Source organism: Dipodomys merriami, unplaced genomic scaffold (assembly GCF_024711535.1).
Source record: "Dipodomys merriami isolate MVZ:Mamm:240054 unplaced genomic scaffold, mDipMer1.0.p SCAF_56, whole genome shotgun sequence".
In the NCBI taxonomy this organism is placed as follows: Eukaryota; Metazoa; Chordata; class Mammalia; order Rodentia; family Heteromyidae; genus Dipodomys; species Dipodomys merriami.
Window position 1 is genome coordinate 6,786,615 of NW_027206135.1, and position 22,194 is coordinate 6,808,808.

General features: G+C 45.5%; 1 protein-coding gene across 1 annotated transcript; it reads right to left on the reverse strand.

Annotated features, from left to right (window-relative positions):
- Positions 1-21,373: 21,373 nt before the first annotated feature.
- On the reverse strand, positions 21,374-21,775 carry Nhlh1 (nescient helix-loop-helix 1). Its single transcript, XM_070000044.1, has one exon. The coding sequence runs from the start codon at positions 21,773-21,775 to the stop codon at positions 21,374-21,376; it is 402 nt and encodes a 133-aa protein (XP_069856145.1).
- Positions 21,776-22,194: the final 419 nt, after the last annotated feature.

Here is a 22,194-nt window from a genome sequence, read left to right on the forward strand (position 1 = left end):
GGGGGCGGGGGAATCGCGCGCTCCCGGGGCCGCCTCCCGGCTGTTCCGTGCAGCCGCCGCCCCTCCCGCCGCCGCGTCCATTGTCTGCGGCCGGGCTCTTCCTGGAGTCGCCTCTCCCCCAGCCCCTGCGCCTTGGGATGCCCGGGTGGACCTCCCTGATCCTGGGAACCGGTACCGTTCTGCGACCCTGGCCCCCCGCACGGTGGGCAGGGGGCTGCCTCGATTATTGGCCTTGGCCCAGCCTGCAGCCCCTCCTGGAGTGTCTTCACGGACGCCCCTGTGGAGGACGTTGCTCCCAGACCACGCAGGCTGGCCTTAGGCTCTTCTTCAGGGCCGCAGAGCCAGCTATGCGAAATCCAGTGGAATCTGAGACGTGGGAAGATTGACGTTTCCCCCCCTAGAGCTGAGAGAAGGGTCATCCCTGATTTTAATTAGTGGCAAGAGGCAAGCCCCTCTTCCCGTGAATGCAGGGATTTCCCTGACGCCGCCACCACCGCCCCCCTCCCCCTCTTCCAAAAATAATTTAATTACTCGATGCTCTCGCGGCGGCCCAGTCAGACGGGACGCTCCCTCATTAACACTTTTTTCCTCCCCTCTGGTTTGAGTGTCTGGATTAATTACAAAGGGAACCCTGCCCAGGGCTGGGGGAGGGGACAGCAGAGGGGGGACGACCACCGGGGAGTTAGGATGGCAGAGGAGAGGGGAGCCTTCTCTCCAAGAGCAAAAATGCATTGTTGGGAGGTGGGGAGGCTAACCCCAAGCACGCAGGGCTCCCCTCCCCAGGAGTTCCAGATAGTTGAGGATAGGACGCAGGAATGGTAAATTATCACCAAATATCCAACATTTAGGGCATCTCTGCCTCGGAACACTCTAAGAAACTAGTTGCTGGTAATAAATGGTCAGGAACCCACCGAGGATGATTCCACCATAAAAATCAGGCTGTGGGAAGTCCATGTTCCCCTTGGAGTGAGTGAAAGGAGAAGTATTATTATATCACAACTAGTATTATTTGCTGTGTAACCTGCCACTTACCTGGAATAGTATTACTTCAAAAGCATCCTCACACACCTCTTCTAAGCAGAGCAAGGCCCTCTCAACACCCTAACCTCCTCCAGCTTCCAAATTCTGATCCCTATCCTCCCAACCCTATAATTAAGAAATGAAAGTGGGCTCCTATGGCACACACCTGTAATACTAGCTACTCAGGAGGCTGAGATCTGAGGATCAAGGTTCGAAGGCAGCCTGGGCAGGAAAATCTATGAGACTCTTACCTCTAATTAATCACAGAAAAAAAAAATTGGGAAGTGGCACTGTGGCTCAAATGGTAGAGTGGGAGCTTTGAGCCAAAAAGCAGCTCAAAGACAGTGCCTAGGCCCAGAGTTTGAGCCCCAGGATGGGGGGGGGGAGAGAGAGAGAGAGAGAGAGAGAGAGAGAGAGAGAGAGAGAGAGAGAGAGAGAGAGAGAGAGAGGAAGAAAAGAAAAAGAAAGGAAGAAAGAAAGAAAAAAAGAAAAAAAAGAAGGAAGGAAGGAAAGAGGGAAGGACGGACGGATCCAGGGAAGAAATCAATCTTCCAGTCTCTGTTCCTTGATTGTTGGAGATTTTTACTCCTCCTTGATCATATTTTTTCTCCTAAGTTTCAATCTTGCCCTTTTTGGTTGTGTATTCTAACCTATCTCAAAATGAAGACAGAGCCGTCTTTGTCTACATTATGATTGTTCAAATATGGAAAAATCTTAAATACTTCCTTTCTCCTCCTCATCTCCTCTTCCCATATTACATGTCAGTGAATGACTTAGCACCAAGACTGCATGCAATGTGCTATCATCATTTCAGTTACCCCAGTTCATGCATGCAGAGCAGGCCTTCATTCACCTGTGTCTTTTGTGAGCCAAGCACTGGACTGCATTGAGAGTTCTGACAGTGACCACAACTGGGAATATGAAGAACAAGTGGCAAGAGAGCTGGAGAAAGGTTAAGGGGACATGGCTATACCCAGCCCTGGCCAGAGCATACCTCGAGTGTTGGGCAGCAAGCATGTAATTTGACGCAGTGTTGGGGCTGCCATGGCACCACCTGATTGTGGTACATCTAGTGTAAATTATGTTCACATGCTGCTTGCTTGTTTCACAAACCTTAGAAGAATCCAAATAATAGAAAAAGAATTTCCAACATCAGAATTACAGATAATTCTGTAGACTAAAGCTTGAAGCCTAAGTCTAGATGTTCACAAATAAGGCTTTCAGATTAAAAGAGATCAGGCAGCTGGGCACTAATGGCTAATGTCCGTAATCCTAGCTATACTGAGGAGGCTGAGTTCTGAGGATTATGGTTATAAATCAACCTGAGCTGGAAAATCAGTCAGACTCTTATCTCCAATAAACTACCAAAAAAGCCAGAAGTGGAGCTTTGGCTCAAGTGGTAGAATGTAGAAGCTCAGGGAGTTCAAGCCCCAGGATCTGGAGAGGAGGGGAAGGGGGAGAGAAAGACAGAGAGAAAGAGAGAGATATCAGACTGGAAAAAGCTCCATCTCTTCTTTGAGGATGAAATTTGGGCTTTCAGTTATATCTCTACAATAAACAGACTGGGTAAGACAGAAAATGCCTAGCATTAAACCTAATTGTTTCATTATCCTATCCAGCAGTTCTCAGAACTACCGCTTACCCTCACCCTTCAGATGGATTTCACACCTTTTCAGTTCATAGAGTGAGGAAAAAAGAGACCCAAAGAGAAGGCCTGTGTGTCTGTCCTAGGGTCCAAAGATCCTAGCCTAATCTTTAGAAGGGAGGATAGCACTGAGATAGATGACACCCAAACAAGACTTTCCAGTGAGGGCCAACCAATAGTGACAGAGGCAGACCAGGAACCTGAAAAGACGATGGGAAGGGAACAGATTGAACTTAGAATATACAGCCCCTAGATTTGAAGATATATGGAAGTTTCCTAATTTTTTTCAAGTACCAGTTCCATTCACATTAAAGGAAATAGTCAGGTTTTAGAAGGAACCCTCTTCTCATACCCATAATGTCCCAGTCAATTCTCAATCAAACTTTTCTTCCTTCCTTCTGGGAGGCTAGTTCTTTCAAGAGTCTAATTTAGGGCTGGGAAGGTGGCTCAGTGGTAGAGCGCTTGCCTTGCATGCTCGAGGCCCTGGGTTCGATCCCTCAGCACCACATAAGCAAAAAGAAAAAAGCCGGAAGTGGCGCTGTGGCTCAAGTGGTAGAGCGCTAGCCTTGAGCTGAAGAGCTGAGGGACAGCGCCCAGGCCCAGAGTTCAGGCCCCACTACCGGACCCAAAAAAAAAAAAAGAGTCTAATTTAGTGAAGGAGGCCAAAAACCAAGGCCCTCCATTAATGCTTCTTCAGCTCCTCACCAGCATGATCCTACAGCAGAGATAGGCAGGCAAAGAAGTGGTCTCTCATAACCCTTGAAAGGTTAGTTTCCTAGGAAAGATCCAAAGATCTCAAGAAGTGGCATTGGACCTTCCCCAAGAGAAGATTCAGGCTACAGAAAGAGGAATGTCTGCTTCTTGTGAACAAAGCTGCCCCTGGAGATCAGACTTCACAAAGATCGGTGCTCTTCTGCTCTGGTGAAAAGTAGGGCATTTTTTTTAAACCTTGCTCTAAGAAAGGAGACTCCTTAGTGCACCTGCTTAAACACAGAAGCTTCACAAAGTGTTTCAATGTGAGTGACTAGCAATTTCAGCCACCTGCCAGGTATGAGTGACCACTGTAATATACCCATAAGTCAAGCAAGCCCCAGTTACCAACTTCTTGCAGCCCTGCTGATGAATGCAGGGACAGTTCCATCCCCCTAGGTGCCCACTTTCCTAGAAGGGCCATTCTCGGTGCTTCAAAAAGTGTTTTCAGGCCAGGCACTGGTGGCTCATGCCTGTAATCCTAGCTACTCAGGAGACTGAGATCTGAGGATCATGGTTCAAAACCAGCCCAGGCAGGAAAGTCCATGAGACTTATCTCCAATTAACCACCAGAAAACTGGAACTCATGCTGTGGCTCAAGTAGTAGAGGGCTCGCCTTGAGCTAAAGAGCTCAGGGACAGTGCCTAGGCCCAGAGTTCAAGCCTCACAACTGATAAATAAATAAATAAATAGTTTCCAGATCCAGTCTATGTTGTGCAGTCACTGGGTTTCTTTCTCTTTTTTCTTTCTTAGTTGGTGAAAATGGAAGAAATATAGCAAACAAATGGGGTGGGGGAAATGAACTGGATAACAACCTACAAAATGCTTGATTGTTACAGAAGATATTGTTGTTTTTTAAGAAGAAGGGCTGAGCTTCATTTCTGTATAAAGTGAAGATCATTGAGTTTGTATTAGTTCCCTTCTCTTCTAAGTTCTTTTCTTTCTCCATTCCTTACTATCCCAAACCTCTGACACTCTCTATTCATACAAACATTATAAAGTGTGACATTTCTTAAATTCATTCTCAGTATCACCAATCTGAAAAGTTACCTATAAATTAAACCAGTGATACTCAACCTTTTAATCACTTGTAAAGCTTTGAAAACAAACCCTTGTCCAGGACCATCCCAGACTAATTATAACAAAAACTTCCAAGGTGTGACTCAACTATTTACATATCTTTAACAAATCTCCTTAGTGATTCTAAAGCAAGAATTAAACTTTCTAATTTCCTCTCCTTTCTGAAAACATGGCTACCCTACCTCCCTTCTGAGACTACACTCTATGAGTGTGCATTAGGGCCTACTCTTTCCTACTTCCATGCATTATCCTCATTTTTCTCCTATAACTAATTTTCATTCATTCTTGTTTAGAAGACATAACAAATTCAAGAAGTTTCCTCCACTCAATAGCATCCTCTTTCCTTCCCTTTTCATCCCACCTTGAAGGAGTAGATCGCTCTCTGTCATTCTTCCTTCGGTCTCAACTACACAGTTCCCTGAAATTCAATCATCCTTTCAATGACTTTCCTCTTCCTGAATTCAAATACTGATATCTCCCAGAATTCAGCCCTGGGCTCCTTCACTTCTCTAGTTGCATGCTTTACTCATTGACACTTCTAATTCTCACTTGCTATTTCTAACTTCCTACCAGACATTTTAACTTGACTACTCCTTGGATACATTGAATAGAGTAGGTTCAAAGGGACACATGATCTCCCTCCCACACACACTCCAATTCCCTTGGCATAGTCAGGCCTTTATCACTTTCAAATTTGTCTTACTCTCTTCTAACCCACCCTTCCCTCTGTTGCTAATATGATTTTTCTGAAAGAGAAATCAACCTGTCATGTTTTGACCTACAAGAATCTAGCAGCCGACTGTCTATAAGATAGAGATGAAGGGTCTGGGAAGGTGGCTCAGTGGTAGAGCGCTTGCCTTGCATGCCTGAGGCACTGGGTTCAATTCCTCAGCACCATATAAGCAAAAAGAAAAAAGCCAGAAGTGGCGCTGTGGCTCAAGTGGTAGAGCGCTAGCCTTGAGCTGAAAAGCTGAGGGACAGCGCCTAGGCCCAGAGTTCAGGCCCCACAACTGGACCCCCCTCCCCCAAAAAAAAAGAGTCGAAGCTTCTTGTAGCTGTGTGGAAGAATCTTCAGAATCTGACTCCCTCTCTCTTTCCAGTCTTACCTTCTGCTACTGTAAGTTCAAAGCCCTAACACTCAACACATACATTTAAACTATACTCATTTGCCCATTGTTGTACCAATATTTTGCTCGGTAATGTCTCCAGCTTTACCCAGGGTTTCCTTTCTTCCTTTCCTCCTGGAAACTTCTGTTCATCTTTCAAAACCCAGCTGTTGCCTCTCTTCATCTCTGCAACTCCTCCCCAATTTTCCCAAAGATAGACAGTGCCTCACGCAGAGTCTCCTTCAAATTCTACATGCCTCTGTCTGACAATGAATGGCAATTTTGTATTTACATATATGTCTGCCAGATAGTAGGTAAACTTCTAAAGTAGAAGCTGCAGCATCTTATTTAACTTTCTGTTAAAAAAGAAAAGCTCAGTGAATGTCACATAAGAGTAAATATTTATCAAGTAAAATCGAACACAGGAGAAGAGACTGAGAAGAGATGAACTGTGGAATGAATCTGCTCGTAAATAATAAGTACTAACATTTGGAGTGTGTAAGAAATGTTTCTCTGTCTTACAGGTGCAGAGCTGCTAATTCATTGTCCCAGATCATGCAGCTAATAAGCTTCAGCCCTGGAACTAGACTGTAGGCCTCCTGGCTTCTTGTCTAGTAGTCTACCAATCATGTCACACATTAAATGAGCACTAATTGTTTCATCAGAAATAAACATACATGACAATGGATCTTAAAGTTTTGTGGACTTTTACTCCCTTAAACTTGGATGAAAGTCCATACTTTCCCCTAGAAGTATGTGTGTGCATATGTGTGTGCGTGTACATGTGTGTGTGGTACATAACACAAATTTCACAACATTCCTAGAGGTAAAGAAAGCCAGTTGCTGTGTGAAGCATAACTAGAGTAGAAAAGACCCTACAAATGCAGAGAGCAATAAGAAGGTTAAAATAGAAGATCAAGAGAGGGGCAAGTAGGTGTTGGCTTAAGACTATCCTGGTCAAGTATCAGTGGTGTCTCATACTTATAATCCTAGCTACTCAGGAGGCTAAAATCTAAAGATTGAGGTTCAAAGCCAGCCTGGGAGACAAATCCAAGAAAATCTTTTTTGTACCTGTTGCTTTTGCTCACTGGATAGCATTCTACCAACTGAACCATGCCTCTAACCTCAAAGGCTCACACTTACAATCCTAGATATTCAGGAGGCTGAGATCTGAGTATCATGGTTCAAAGCCAACCCAGCCAGGAAAGTCTGTGAAACTCCTATCTCCAATTAACCACTAGACAACTGGAAGTGTCTCTGTAGCTCAAAGTGGTAGAGAGCTAGCCTTGAGCAAAAGAGCTCAGGGACAACACCCAGGCCCTGAGTTCAAGCCCCATGCTCACCAACAACCAGTTAGCCTTGAGCAAAAGAGCTCAGGGACAATACCCAGGGCCTGCGTTCAAGCCCCATGATCACCAACAACAAAAAAGCCAGAAGTGGGGTGTATGGCTCAAGTGGTAGAGCATCAGCCTTGAGAAAAAAAAATTGCTAAGCCCTAAGTTCAATTCCTAGTACTAGCACACAGACACAAAGACTATGGAGATAGTTGGGAATACAAAGAAAGTCTTAATTTAAAAGGTGATCTGTAGGTTGGATGGACAGGGTCAAGGAACAAGGAGACATTTATGATGACTCAGAAGCTTCTAGTATAGATAATAAAGAAGATGATGATGATGCACATTGAACTGAGGGCTACTAAGGGAACATATAATGTGCCTGGTTTGACAGGAAGTTAGCAATAATATAAGTGGATTCCACATTTTCTCTTCCTCAGATCCACTGGAAAATTTATTATTCCTTGAACTAAACACAGGCTTTCCTGATTCATCCACTTTGTTCATGCCCTACTCTAATTAACAAGCAAAATGTCATGCTGGAGATGTGGCTCAAGTTGTAGAGTGCCAGCTGTTAGCAAGGAAGCAAAGCAAGAGCCACAGGGCCTTCAGTTCAAGCCCTGGTATCAGGATAAAATAAAAGTAAAGATGGGAAAACATGTCTGTAATCCAAGCACTTAGGAAGCTAAAGAGAGAGAGACAGACAGAGACAGAGACAGAGAGACAGAGACAGAGAGACAGAGAGACAGACAGAGAGACAGAGAGACAGAGTGTGAGAGAGAAAGAGCATGAGAGAGAGAGAGAGAGAGAGAGAGAGAGAGAGAGAGAGAGAAAGAGAGAGAGAGAGAGAGAGAGAGGGAGGGAGGGAGGGAGAGAGAGGAGAGAGAATATCTCGCCAGGTGCTGGTGGTTCACCTGTAATCCTCACTACTCAGGAGGCTGAGATCTCAGGACTGTAATTCAAAGCCAGCTGGAGCAGGAAAGTACATGAGACTCATCTCCAGTTAACCATCAGAAAGGCAGAAATGAAGCTGTGGCTCACCGTGGTAAAGTACTAGCCTTGAGCAAAAATGTTCAGGGACAGCACCTAGGCCCTAAATTCAAGATCCATGACTGACAAAAAAAAAAAAAGGAAAATCTTGAGTTCAAGAGTTCAAGTTCATGGGACTGGGAAGGTAGCTCAGTGGTAGAGCGCTTGCCTTGCATGCATGAGGCCCTGGGTTCGATTCCTCAGCACCACATAAGCAAAAAAAAAAAAAAAAAAAAAAAAGCCGGAAGTGGCACTGTAGCTCAAGTGGTAGAGCGCTAGACTTGAGCTGAAGAGCTGAGGGACAGCGCCCAGGCCCAGAGTTCAGGCCTCACAACTGCCACCCCCGCCCCCCAAAAAAAGAGTTTAAGTCCAGTCAAGCTACATAGAAAGATGTGGTCTCAAAAAAAAAAAAAAACTGAAAAAGAAAAAAAAGGTAAATAAAAAGGAGGAAGAAAGGAGAGAAAGGAAGGAAGAGAAAAAAGGAAGGAAAGGAGTAAAATTGACTATGGTAATCCTAAAGAAGTAGGCTTCATGGCAAAGAATATTACCAAAGGTAAAAAGAGTCATTTCAAATGGGCTGGGAAGGTGGCTCAGTGGTAGAGCGCTTGCCTTGCATGCTTGAGGCCCTGGGTTCGATTCCTCAGTACCACATAAGCAAAAAAGAAAAAAGCCGAAAGTGGCTCTGTGACTCAAGTGGTAGAGCGCTAGCCTTGAGCTGAAGAGCTGAGGGACAGCGCCCAGGCCCAGAGTTCAGGCTCCACGACTGGACCCAAAAAAAAACAAAACACACAAAAAAGAGTCATTTTGGGGCTGGGAAGGTGGCTCAGTGGTAGAGCGCTTGCCTTGCATGCATGAGGCCCTGGGTTCGATTCCTCAGCACCACATAAGCAGAAAAAAAAAGCCGGAAGTGGCATTGTGGCTCAAGTGGTAGAGCGCTAGCCTTGAGCTGAAGAGCTGAGAGTCAGCACCCAGGCCCAGAATTCAGGCCCACAACCGGACCCAAAAAAATAAATTAAAAATAAAAAAAGTTTTTAAAAAGTCATTTCAAAATCCAGCGCCAGTGGCTCATACCTGTAATCCTAACTACTGCAGATTGTAGTTCAAAGCCTGCTGAGGCAGAAAACTCTGTAAGATTTTTGTTTGTTTGTTTGTTTTTCTTTTTTGGTACTGGGGATCGAACCCAGGACGTTGCACTTGATAGGCAAGTGATTTGCCACTGAGCTACATCCCAGCCCTGTAAGATTTTTATCTCCAATAAACCACTCAGAAAACTGGAAGTGGTGCTGTGGCTCAAGTGGTAGAGCGCTAGCCTTGAGCTGAAGAGCTGAGGGACAGTGCCCAGGCCCAGAGTTCAAGCCCCATGACCAACAACAACAACAACAAAAAAGAGTTAACTCATTAAGAAAACACAAATATGGGGCTGGGAAGGTGGCTCAGTGGTAAAGCGCTTGCCTTGCATGCTTGAGTCCCTGGTTTCGATTCCTCAGCACCCATAAGCAAAAAAAAAAAAAAAAAGCCAGAAGTGGCGCTGTGGCTCAAGTGGTAGAGTGCTAGCCTTGAGCTGAAGAGCTGAGGGGCAGCGCCCAGGCCCAGAGTTCAGGCCCAGGACCGGACCAAAAAAAAAAAAAAAACACACACATAACCTAATAACAAAGACCCAATATTTGAAACAAATTGACAGCTCCTCAATTATAATACTGCCCAAAATTTTCAATATTCATGCCTTACTAGTAGAATAAATAGAAAATCAGTAGAGATATAAAAGGACTTAAAACCAACATAACCAACTGACATGATTTAATTGACTATGGACCATTTCACCCAACAGTGGAAAAATACACATGATTTTCATTTGCAGATGAACATTTGCCCAGATGAGTAATATCTTTATCAAGATTGAGAAATTTGAAAAGAATCAGATCATATAAAATATAATTTCTGAATCCCAGCACTGAGGAAGCTGAGGCTGGAAGATCACAAATTTGAGGCCAACCTGAGCTACACGATATGAGACTCTGTGTCAAAAAAAAAGGCTCCAACCATAATGTTGTTATGTTATATATCAATAATAAAAAGATATGAGAGCCAAATTTGGTAGCATATATTTTATAATCCCAACTACTTGATAGAGAAAACCACAGTTTAAGGCCAGCCTAGGCTAAAAGTTATTTACATCAACATCTCAACAAACAAGCTAGGTACAATGGTATGTGCCTATCATCCCAGTTATGCCTGACTATACCTTGGCACAAGTAGGAGAATTACAGTCTTAGGCCAGCCCTGGGCCAGAACATAAGACCCTATCCAATAAACAGTTAAAGCAAAATGGGTTAGACATGTGACCCAAGTGGTATAGCACCTGTTAAGCCCTGAATTGAAAAAGAAACCAAAGAGAATTTTAATATTTTGAACACAGCATAGTAAAATCAATAGAACATAGCAAAAGCAATACTTAGATGAAGAAGTGGAATAAGCAAGGGAAAATGGAAATAATAAGGATCAGAGGATAAATCAGTTAAATAGAAGACAGAAAAACAACAGTGACAACTCAATGAAACCAAGTTTGTTCTAGGAAAAAAATAAGGTAGCTAGATCTACCTAGATTAATCAGAAAAAAGATACAGATGACCAGTATCAGAAATGAAGAGATGACATCCCTTAGAGTTTAGAGATAGTAAATGAATAATAGTATTATCAACAGTTGTATCCAATAAATTTGACAACTTTGGTGAATATACAGATCTATTGAAAGTAATAAATTCACAAACTCATTCATGTAGAAATAGTATAATTTAATTTCCCTATAGCTATTAAAGGAATTTAATTACAGGGTTTTTTTTGGGGGGGGGGAACTTCCCACAAAGAAACTGCCAAGTCAGCATGGCTTTACTGGCATGTTTAAGGAATAAACACTATTGTGTTTAAGGAATAATGCCAATTCTACAAACTCACCTGGAAAATTGATGTAGAAGGAACACTTCGCAACTCATTTTATGAAGCCAGATCAACATAGAACACCCAGTATGTCTCTATATGCTTGCTGTATAAGTGTCCAAGGACTACCATAACAAAATATGCACTGGGAGGGCAAAGATCCCATTTCCAGATAAGGTCTAATTCACAAGTATCAGGGGCAGGAACTTCAGCATATCTCTTAAGAGGATACAGTAACACTAGCAATGAGCACTCAAAAAATAATTAGCTGAAATGCAGTGATGTATGCCTGTAGGTCCCAGTTACTTGAGAGGCTGAGGTGGGAGATCACTGGGAATTTAAGACCAGTCTGATCAACATAATAAGAAAAGGGCAGGGAGCTGGTGAATGTAGCCAGCAGTAGAGCATATGACACCTTGGGTTAGATCCCAGCACCATAAAGAAAATACTGGGCTGGGAATGTGGCTTAGTGGTAGAGTGCTTACCTAGCATGCATGAAGCCCTGGGTTTGATTCCTAAGTACCACATAAACAGAAAAAGCCAGAAGTGACGCTGTGGCTCAAGTGGTAGAGTGCTAGCCTTGAGCAAAAGAAGCTCAGGGACTGAGTTCAAGCCCCAGGACAGGCAAAAAGAAAAAGAAAGAAAGAAAAAAAGAAAGTACTGTTTATATTATTTTTCAAATGTTTAAGGGTAACCTCTTACTAAAGACATGCAAGTCCTATACAATCAAAAACTACAAAATACTGCTCAGAGAAATCAAATAATTCCTAAGTAAATGGAATAGTTCTTGAATTGAAAAGCTCAATGCTGAGAATTTTCTCAAAGTTCTCCTGTACATACAATAAATGTAATCCAAACAAAATAATAGCGATCTTTTTTGGTGGAAATTGATAATCAGCTTCTAAACATCAGGCAGATATATGGACCTAGAGCAATTGAAGTACCAGAAATATAAGGATAGAAATAGAAGGATACAGACCAGTTAACAGGGATTACCTTGTGGGAGGGATGTGTGATTGGTTTGTAGGAGGTCATCCATTTGCTTTTAACTCTACATACTTGAGTACTATTGAACTTGTTAAAATGGGTATATATGACCTTGGTAATCTTAAAAAAAAGACTCTTCTAAAAATAAGTGATGCTTGGCTTCTAGTGAAACAGAAAGATAAAACACAACTCTGGAGGACATAGTCTATGAGAACTCTGACTGAAATATCAAGAGGATTGGTAGAGAGGAACAAATTCATATTCTCAAGGTGAATGGTAATAGGCATACTGGAACAGCTAAGCAATTTGAAACAGGGAATAATAAATGCATTAATTATCCTAATAGAGCCAGCATTTATTAAGTTTTGTTATTTACTAGCATTGGTCTAGCAGAGGTGGGGAACCATTTTTTCACCAAGGGCCATCTGAATAGTTACAACATCATTGGTGAACATACATAATTATCAATTCAGGCAGATGGCCATAGACAACCAAAGAGAAGAATATGAGAAGCATATTGTCTGTCCTGTCATATATCCATGATTTTGTGAGCCTTATATGGCCTGCAGGTCAGCTGTTTCCCACCCCTGAAAGGCTTCACATGTTATCTCTTTGAAGAAATAGAAGCTCAGCGATATTAGGTAACTCACTCTAGATCACCCTGAAACCCAAACCCAGCACCAGTGGCTCACACTTGTAATCCTAGCTATTCAAGAGGCTGAGATGTGAAGATCAAGGTTCAAAACCAGCTTGGGCAGGAAAGTCCATGAGACTCCTATCTCCAGTTAACTACCAAAAGCCAGAAGTAGAACTGTGGTTCAAGTAGTAGAGTGCCAATCTTGAGTGAAAAAGCTAAAAGACAGGCCCCATGTTCAACCCTAGTACTGGATTTTAAAAAAGAAAAATAGGATGAAACAAGACAGATCACCCTGCAACCCATATGATTTCAGGAGTGGGGGTTGGGGAGGGAAGATGGTCAGGGGGCATAGACCAAGCATGGCGCTGTAGGAGGCACACACCATATCGAGGAAGTTTTCTGGAGGTGAGAACTTCTGGATGGTCTGGAAGAATGAGTTGGAAGTAAACTACAGAACATCAGAGCTTGCAGGTGACATACAAGTGGAGAAACCATGTGAGCCAAGACACGGAAGTAAGAAACAAAAGTGCTCCGGAGAACTGCTAGAGCATGAAGTAGTTAGGATTGAATGGCCAATGAGGCTGTACTGGCAGAATGAAGGGACTTCCATGCCATGTTGAAGAATGTAGGTTTTATTCTAAAATAGCGAGGAAACATAAAAAGGACTTAAGTACTGAAGTATCCAGCCTGGATTTGCACTTGGGTAAGTCTGATGCCAACCTGGAGGATGGACTTAGGAAGAAGGAGCCACAAGCCAGTGAGACCAGCAGGGCGCCTGTAAGAGTCCAGGGGAAGGAAAACAGAAATGTAATCATAAAAATACAGTTCAGGTCACATTTAGATGGCAAAGCAAATAGCCTATGGTGATGTACTAGAGGCCGAGGAGTAGAGGGAAGGAGTGATACCCAGGCTGGAGAGAGGTCCAGATCATTAGCTACAAATCCAGGGAGCCTATATCTTTATGGACAGCTCCACAGGAAGACTAGCAGGCAGCTCTTGCTCAACTTGTCCTCATGATGTCCCCACTATTGCCACCATCCCCACCACAATTCCCCATAGTTTCTCATCTTCTGTGCTCTGTTTCATTGTTGTTACTATTGTTGTGCTGGTACTGGAGCTTGAACTTAGGGTGCTGTCTTTGAGCCTCTTCGTGCTCAAGGTTAGTACTCTGTCACTTGAGCCACAGTCACTTTCAGCTTGTTCTGAGTAGTTTACGGGAGGTAGGAGTCTCATGGACTTTTCTGCCCAAGCTGGCTTCAAACTGTGATCCTCAGATCTCAGCTTTCTGAAGAGCTAGGATTGTAGGCGTGAGTCACCAGTGCCCAGCTTGTCTCTTAGATTTTCAATTAAGGCTGTGGCTCTACTATTTGAGCAACAGCTCCACTTTGGCTTTTTGCTTGTTAATTGGAGTACAAATCTCAAGGGCTTTCGTGCCCAGGATGGCTTTGAACCATGATCCTCAGATCTCAGCCTCCTGAATTGCTAAGCCACCAGAGCCTAGTTTGTATCTGTTTTGGAAAGCATCATCACTCTTTATCCATGTTCCTCCATGAGAAATATGGGAGCTCCCTCCACCTTATACATTTATTGTTGGTTGTGGGGCTTGAATTCTTGGCCTGGGCACGGTCCCTAAGCTCTTTAGCTCAAGGCAAAGTGCTCTACCACTTGAGCCACAATGCCACTTCCACTATGCCCTGTTATATTTACCATTTGAATAGATTTCTAACACTGGTTCCCTTTTCCCCATTCCTACTGCCAATATCTGAACACAGACATAATGGAACCAACCTCACTAGAACTGCTTCTGGATCAGATCTCACCTCTCCTATCTATCAGCCCTTATGACACCTGCTTACCCTTCCAGAATGTTCTCCATTTCTCTCCTGTTCCAACTGCCCATGGTATCACTGTCACAGCAATACCAAATGCTGCTCACCAAACCTTCCTAGGGCTCTACACCTCTACCTCTACCAAGCATTCATGGATTATTTTTGGCAGTGCTTAGTTTTGAACTCAGGGCCTCATAGTGCCTCAGCTTGCTTGCTAAGCTGGTGGCTCTACCATTTGAACCATGCTTCCAGCCCTAACTGTAAACATCCATGTGGTTGATGGAGATGGAAGGCACAGGTAACACCTAGAGGGAAGGAAGGGGCTTCTTGGGGAGAATAAATTAAATAGCACCATACTCTCACACCCTACCTGACAGCAGTCATACAGATTCCAAACTAAGGCACACACACAGACACACACAGACACACACACACACACACACACACAGACACACACACAGACACACACACAGAGACACACACACAGACACACACACACAGACACACACACACACACAGACACACACACAGACATACAGACACACACACAGACACACAGACACACACACACACACACACACACACACACACCCCAAGCACAGAAATGCAGGCATGTACAAAACCACCACAGAATCAGGAAGCATTTCTAGACATATGAAATAGGCACAGATTAGGGGGGAAAGATCTGAAAATTTTAGACTATTAACATTTTGTAAATAGCACACTTTTGATTTCTACCATTTATCTTCAGTCAGCAATCAACACTCTTTAACCTTCTAGAAACCTCCTCTAAGAACAGAATTCTGGGTTGAAAGTTGCCCCTACAATCTCCTTTACCCTTTGTCCCTAGTCTAGTAGCTTCTTCTCTTTCCAGGTGTGTGTGTGTGTGTGTGTGTGTGTGTGTGTGTGTGTGTGTGTGTGTGTGTGTGTGTGTGTGTGTGTGTGTGTGTGTGTGTGTGTGTGTGTGTGTGTGTGTGTGTGTGTGTGTGTGTGTGTGTGTGTTGGTTGTGTTTTTTTGGTTGGTTGGGTTTTTAGCAGTTCTAGCTAGGGAAAAGGGAGACTGAAAACATCTCTGCTAGTGGCCAGCAGGGGGCAGTGGTCAATAACCAATAATCATGAATTACAAAATTTTACTCAAGGGGAGAAATAGAGAAGGAAATCATAGAAACGTCCTTAAACCAGCACATTTCTCTTCAGACTCCTGTTTTTCCCCCAGCTATAATTTCTCTATTCTCATTTCAGTTAATTTCTCTGTCATAGTTTATCTAGTCCCAACTTTCCAAAGGAGACTAGACTGAGGAGTCTTCGTTTGATGACCTCACAGCTTCTTATTCCCTTCTGCACTATCCTGGTTTCCAGGATGATCAGGGCTCCTGCTTTTCACTTGGACTTGTGATCCAGGCTCAGAACCCACATGGGTGCTTCATTCCAGGACCACTATTCTGAAAGCACAGCTGGTAGAAGGGAGGTTCAATGTCCAGCCCTTTCATTTCTGTGGTCTGGTACCTTGTACAGTAAACAAACAGTACAACAGTACAGGTTGACCTGCTCCTTACTACCATGCAGTATCATTTGATGAGCAATTATATTGTTGAAAATTGAAAAGCTTCATGACAAATTTATTTCATCCTCATTGCACCCTGACAGGTCTTATCATCTTTCCATTTTACAGATGGGGAAGTTGACACCCAAAGAGAGCATGCCTTTTGCTCATTGTGGCACAAAGAGTAAAGAATATGAAGCCAGGCACTGGTGTCTCACATCAGTAATCCTAGCTACTCAGGAGGCTGAGATCTGGAGGATCATGATTCCAGGGCAGCTCAGGCAGAAAAGTTCATAGACTCCATCTCCAAAATAATTAACAAAAAGCAGGACTGGAGACATGGCTCAAGTGATGGAATGGCAGCGTAGGAAGAAGGAAGCCCTTCGTTCGAACTCCAGTACTGTAACAGAAGAAGAAGAAGAAAAGACACAGATCCGTTGGCTGCCAGATACAGGCTTTCTCTCCCGCTCATAAAATGCCTGCTGCTGCTGCTACTCCTGGTCACCCATCCCTCTCAGCTTTACAATCTTACAGAATGCAGCTCTACTCACCTAATTGGACTCAAGCACACAGGAAAAGACACAGAAAAAAGTGAGCATATTTTTTAAAAAGTGGCATGGAGTGAGGGTCCTTCTAAGTAAAGGAAGAAGAGAAAAGTGAAGAAGGCAGGCGCTACGCTGGAGGATGGAGAAAGCAGGGAGGTGGGCAAACTGAGAAGAATGCACCCCATACACAGTGCCCAGACTGGAAAGGGGTACAGACAGGGTCTCCATTGTGTGGGCACAAAGAGGCCATATGCCTAGCAGCCCATGAAAACGTGTGTGTGTGTGTGTGTGTGTGTGTGTGTGTGTGTGTGTGTGTGTGTGCGCGCGCGCGTGCACGCGCAGAAGGGTGTGGCTTGAAGACACCCTCTCACTCGAACCCTGGGACCTTGCCTTCTGCTCTATTGCTGGGCTGACATGATGAGCAGAGGTAGCATTTCTGACAGGCAGGACTGGAAGGTCAGGGGCCTGTGATAACTAGGGTAAAAGAGCACCCGACTGCTGGAAGGCCATGGCAGAGAATGGGATACTTGGGAAGGAAGGGTGAAGTACCAGAATGACATTCACCTGTTCACAGAGGCCCTGACCCTTACTCCATTAGCCCTGGACCTGGTTTTGGAGCCCTGTGAAATGAAACCCTCTGAATCATTTTCCTGCACACTCTTCCTGTCATGTGTTCACCCACTGCTCCCACACTCCTGGCTGCCATCTCCCTGACCACCTCTCTCCCAGTGTCCCTGTTTTCTTCCTTCTCTCGTCCCCCTCGCCCTCCATTCTTCACCTCCTTTCCTTTCCTGCCGAGCAGAGAGGAGACTGGTAGGCAGCCGAGGCCAATTGATTATCTGAAGAAATTCAGAACTAGCAGGAGGAACAGCTGCAGCTGCCGGCTCTCTCCACCCCCAGGCCCTGAGGGACTCCTAAGGGGAGGGGCCCATAACCCCTCTGCTGTCCAGCAAGGAGGGAGGAGGGCTCAGAGCCCAGTGACTGCTGGGCAGGGGGAGGCAGAAGAGAGGAGAACTTGGGTTCTAATTCCAATCTGTCATCACTGGTGAGACACATCACCTTTATGGACAGGTATATACCTGCCTCTAAAACAAAGGCATTGGATTCAGTTATTTCTACCAATTGTCCATCACCGTCCTCAGATTGATTCTCCTTGATCTCAGGTCAACCCTGCCTCTCTCCAGGCTTTGGGCAGAGCACATTTAATGAAATTCATATGGAGAAAGAAAGATCTCAAATATTTCCCTTCATGGAAGTCCTCCAGCAAATCTAACTCAAACCCCTCTTGCTACTGATGGCATTCTTGCTCATCAAAAATGAAAAACTGAGGCTAGAAGAGTAGCTCAGCCTTTTCCTTACAGTTTTTGCCTTGAAGCCTCTCACATGACCTTAGGTTTGGAAAACATCTCCCAGTGTACCTCGCCAGTGTTCCACCACCACATCTCTGCCTATGCTTGAAGTCTATCTCCTCTAGAGAGATTCCTCTTCCTTGAGGTAGATCTGTCTGTTGCTGGACAGCTCCAAGTGTACCCAAGTTTTTCTTAAATTTAAAATGTACTTTCTGGGGCTGGGAAGGTGGCTCAGTGGTAGAGCACTTGCCTTGCATGCCTGAGGCCCTGGGTTCGATTCCTCAGCACCACATAAGCAAAAAGAAAAAAGCCGGAAGTGGCGCTGTGGCTCAAGTGGTAGAGCGCTAGCCTTGAGCTAAAGAGCTGAGGGACAGTGCTCAGGCCCAGAGTTCAGGCCCCACAACCGGACCAAAAAAAATAAATAAATAAACAAAATAAAATGTACTTTCTATGACCTCTACTCTCTGGCCCTGATCCTGCCTCCTGGAGCTACACAGACTGTCTGTTTTCACTTCTTCATTCAGTATTTGGAAGTGGCTATTATGACCCCCAAATCTACCAGCAAGACCATGTTTCACCACATTTTTCAACTCCTCACTCTATAAAGTGTTCTCTAGGCCTTTTGACATCTTGAATACACAAGTCTAAATCTCCTCTACTTTATCAATGTTTCTGTTCAAATATGGGATCTAAAAGATCCACTTGTCAAATTTGGGTCGCTTCAGGAAAGCAGAGGAGCGTTGGCAGTATGGGGGAAACAAAGAACCTGAGCCTTGAGTCTTAGCAGTAATTACCTGTGTGGCCTTGAATACAACCCTTCCCCCACATTGGGTTTAGTTTAGTTTCCTCATTTATTTGATGAAGAAAAAAATGGTTTCGGGGCTAGGAAGGTGGCTCAGTGGTAGAGCACTTGCCTTGCATGCATGAGGCCCTGGGTTCGATTCCTCAGCACCACATAAGCAAAAAGAAAAAAAGCCGGAAGTGACGCTGTGGCTCAAGTGGTGGAGCATGAGCCTCGAGCTGAAGAGCTGAGGGACAGTGCCCAGGGCCCAGGCCCCACAACCAGACCAAAACAAAAAAAGGTTTCTAGGTCCCTTCCAGGAGCCTTTTTATGTCTGCTCACCACCACTGTTTCTTTCTCTCTTCTTTCTTTTTTTTTTTTTTTTTTTGTCTGTCAAGGGGCTTGCACTTGCAGCCTGGATACTGTCCCTGAGCTCTTTTGCTCAAGTCTAGAGCTGTGCCACTTTGACCCATAACACCACTTTTGGTTTTCTGGTGGGTAATTGGAGATAATAGTCTCACAGACTTCTTTCCCAGGCTGGCTTTGAACCGTGGTACTCAGATCTCAGCCTCCTGAGTAGCTAGGATTACAGGCATGAACTACCAGTGCCCAGCCCTCCTCCTCCTTCTCCTTTTCTTTTTCCTTTTGTTCCTCCTTCTTCTCTTCTGTTTGTTTTGAGACAAGATCTTCATGTAGCCCAGGATGGCCTGGAAGTCACAATCCTCCTGGTCTCTGCTTGCCTGACACTATTTTGTGGGGGGTTTTCTTCCTTCCCTCCATTCCTCTCCCAGTTCCAGGCCCTCCATCATGTCCTCCCTGGTATCTTAAGGCTGGAACATAAAATAGACCAAGAACTGAAACTTTAAGGAATTCTGATTTATCCTAGAGACAGTAAAGACAAAGGCAATATCTTCATTTTGTGTTATGGCTTTTCAGCTATATGGACCATAGACATGTGTTTAACTTGAGTTCTTCTGGACACTCAGCTCCTTAGGCACACAGGAAGGAAGAACTGAATCAGTGAATCAGAAAGTATCACTTGGTATGTGCCAAGATGGAAGTGTATGGAACTTTGGGCGAGGAGATTTGGAAACTGTGTTCTACTTTCTCCTGATGTCCTTGCTCTGTGGCTTCTTCTCAGTCTCCATTTATCCTCTATGCTGAGCCCTTCACCCTCTAGAAGAGGCTGCAAAGCACGAGGGCTCTCAATAACCACCACACAACCACCTATCACAACCCTACTACCCATGCAACCCAATCAAATGAGTCACAGCCATACCTGGTGCTAGAACGAGGTCACTTTAATTTTGTTGTATATAATTAGAACTGCAACAGGAAGGAATCACACACAGGTCACAGGACACAGGACAGACCCTGGAGCCTGCTCTTAGGGGTATTAGGAAGAAACAAGGGTCCTGGGGAGGGCCAAAGAGAGATGACAGGTGGGTAAGATTGGGGTAGGATTTCCAGGGGGTATGGTGAGGGAGGACATCCAGAAGCTCAGCAGCTTGGGAAGGGACACTATCCCAGAGGAAAGAGATTCAGAACAGATGGATCTGAGGAAGAAATGCCAGTGTCAGGAGCTAAGAGGATCCCACACACACCTGGGGCTGGAGAATGAGCAAAAAAAAAAAAAAAGAATAGCAAGGGAGGAAGCAAGACCCAGCTAGAGCTTCTAGCAGCCCCTTTCATTCTACCCCCCAAAGTGCACAACTCGGCAATAAATAGTAATATTTATAAATAAATACATAAATAAATAGATGAATAAATAATACATAAATAAATATCCTTGTAGAGCTAGGAGTTCATTGTGAATTCACTTCTAATGCACAGATTGAAGGCCCTCCATACTTCTGCTGAGCCTGAGCTACAGTGAACAGGTGCAGCTCAGCAACATGAGGACACACCTCTTCCCTGGCCATGGCAGCATAAGGAAGGAAAAAATAAACAATTGTAAGAAACAGGCTCTAGGGCCAGGAGAACGGAGTATTTCCAGATGGCAATAATAGGGTGTTTCTCCTGCCCCTGTGAGGCTCAGGTGTGGGCTTGCACATTTTCAGGGAGGCTTTGAGGAAGCTGGGGTGAGACCTGGCCTGGACCTGCAGCAGATGCTCTGGGCTGTTTGGAGATTCATCATCCCCTATCCCAGGACTAAGGATTTCCTTCCTGTAATGGCACAAGAGCAGGGACTCTGGGCATGGGAGGGCTCAGGGAGATGGCCAGATAGCTCAAAGAGGGCAAGGCACTCACTACTAAATCTGAGGTCTGTCCATGCTAAGCCTCAGAACTAAGATGGACAAAAGAAAAGCAGACAGTTGTGTTTTTGTGTCCCCCCCCCCCTAATTTCTGGTTACTGACATTCCCCTTAGTAGAGGAGTCACCTGGCTCATCCACCAGCTCCCCTCATCCCTCTCCTTTCCCAGACGTGGATAGACAGATCCGCTCTGGGAGGAGGAAACCCAGGGCCGCCCTGGCTTCTGTTTCGGTTGCCTTGCCCCCACCATGTTCAGGAGAAGCTAGAACTGAAGCTAGAACGGGTCTGGGGGGCTGGAATGGTGTCCATAGGGATAAAGAAGCAGCAGCTGATGAGAAAGCTAGACTTCAACTCTACTAAAAGCAATTCTGACCTTCGAAGAAACCCATGGCAAAGGCCCTCCGGGATGCCCAGGTCAGTATTAGAAAGTGGCCTTCAGGACCGGCCGGTGGCGGGCAGGCGGTGCGGGGCCCGCCTGGGGATGGGATGGAAAGCCGTGAGAAGGGGCGCGCGCAGGGCGGGACCCCCCCATCCCCCTGCCCTGCTGCAGTCAGACATCCAGCACGTGGTTCAGGTAGGAGATGTAGCAGATGGCGAGGCGCAGGATCTCGATCTTGGAGAGCTTCTTGTCGGGGGGCAGCGTGGGCAGCAGCTTGCGCAGCTCGGCGAAGGCCAGGTTGAAGGCCTCCACGCGGATGCGCTCCCGCGTGGCGTGCGCCGTGCGGTACTTGGCAGTGGCGCGGCGCCGGCGCCGGCGCTCCTCGCGGCTCAGGTGCTGCAGGTCTTTCCGGCCCGCCTCTCCCAGCTCTGAGCCCCGGGCCTGGCCCCCTCCAGGACCCCCCGGCCCAGCACCCTCGGGGCCCGTCCCGCCCCCACAGTCGCTGAAGCCCGACTCGGTCTCAGAGTGGGTGGGAGGCAGGTCCAGCTCCATGGCGTCCGAGTTGAGCATCATGATGGAAGCCCCCTGCCCGGTGGGATCCGGATCCCCTCCCCACCCCTCCCGGTCCGAGCTTGAAAGCTGACTGTGGGAGGGGCAGGAAGGGCCTGGGGGGGTGGGGTCTGCCACTGAGCTCTGGAAATCAGTAGAGCTTCTTTAGGGTTCCATGGTCAGGGTTCCAATCTGAATCCTGAAAAAGAGAAAAGAAAACTGACAGAGATGGAGGGAGGAGTACGCAGAATTGAAGAAGTGGCCTGGAAGTGAGAGAGAAGAGCTGGAACAGAGGGGTGGGGAGTGGGGCAGGGGGCGGGCGGTGGACAGGGGGGAAAGAAGTGGGAGGAAAAGTAGTTAAGACGAACGATAATCCAGAAAGTAACAGGAAAGGAAAGGGAGAGATGATGGAAAGAACACATCAGGCAGGCTGGCCTTGGGTA

Excerpts from the sequence above, each read along its gene's own strand:
- Nhlh1 (XM_070000044.1), bottom strand. The coding sequence starts at position 21,775 with ATGATGCTCAACTCGGACGCCATGGAGCTGGACCTGCCTCCCACCCAC.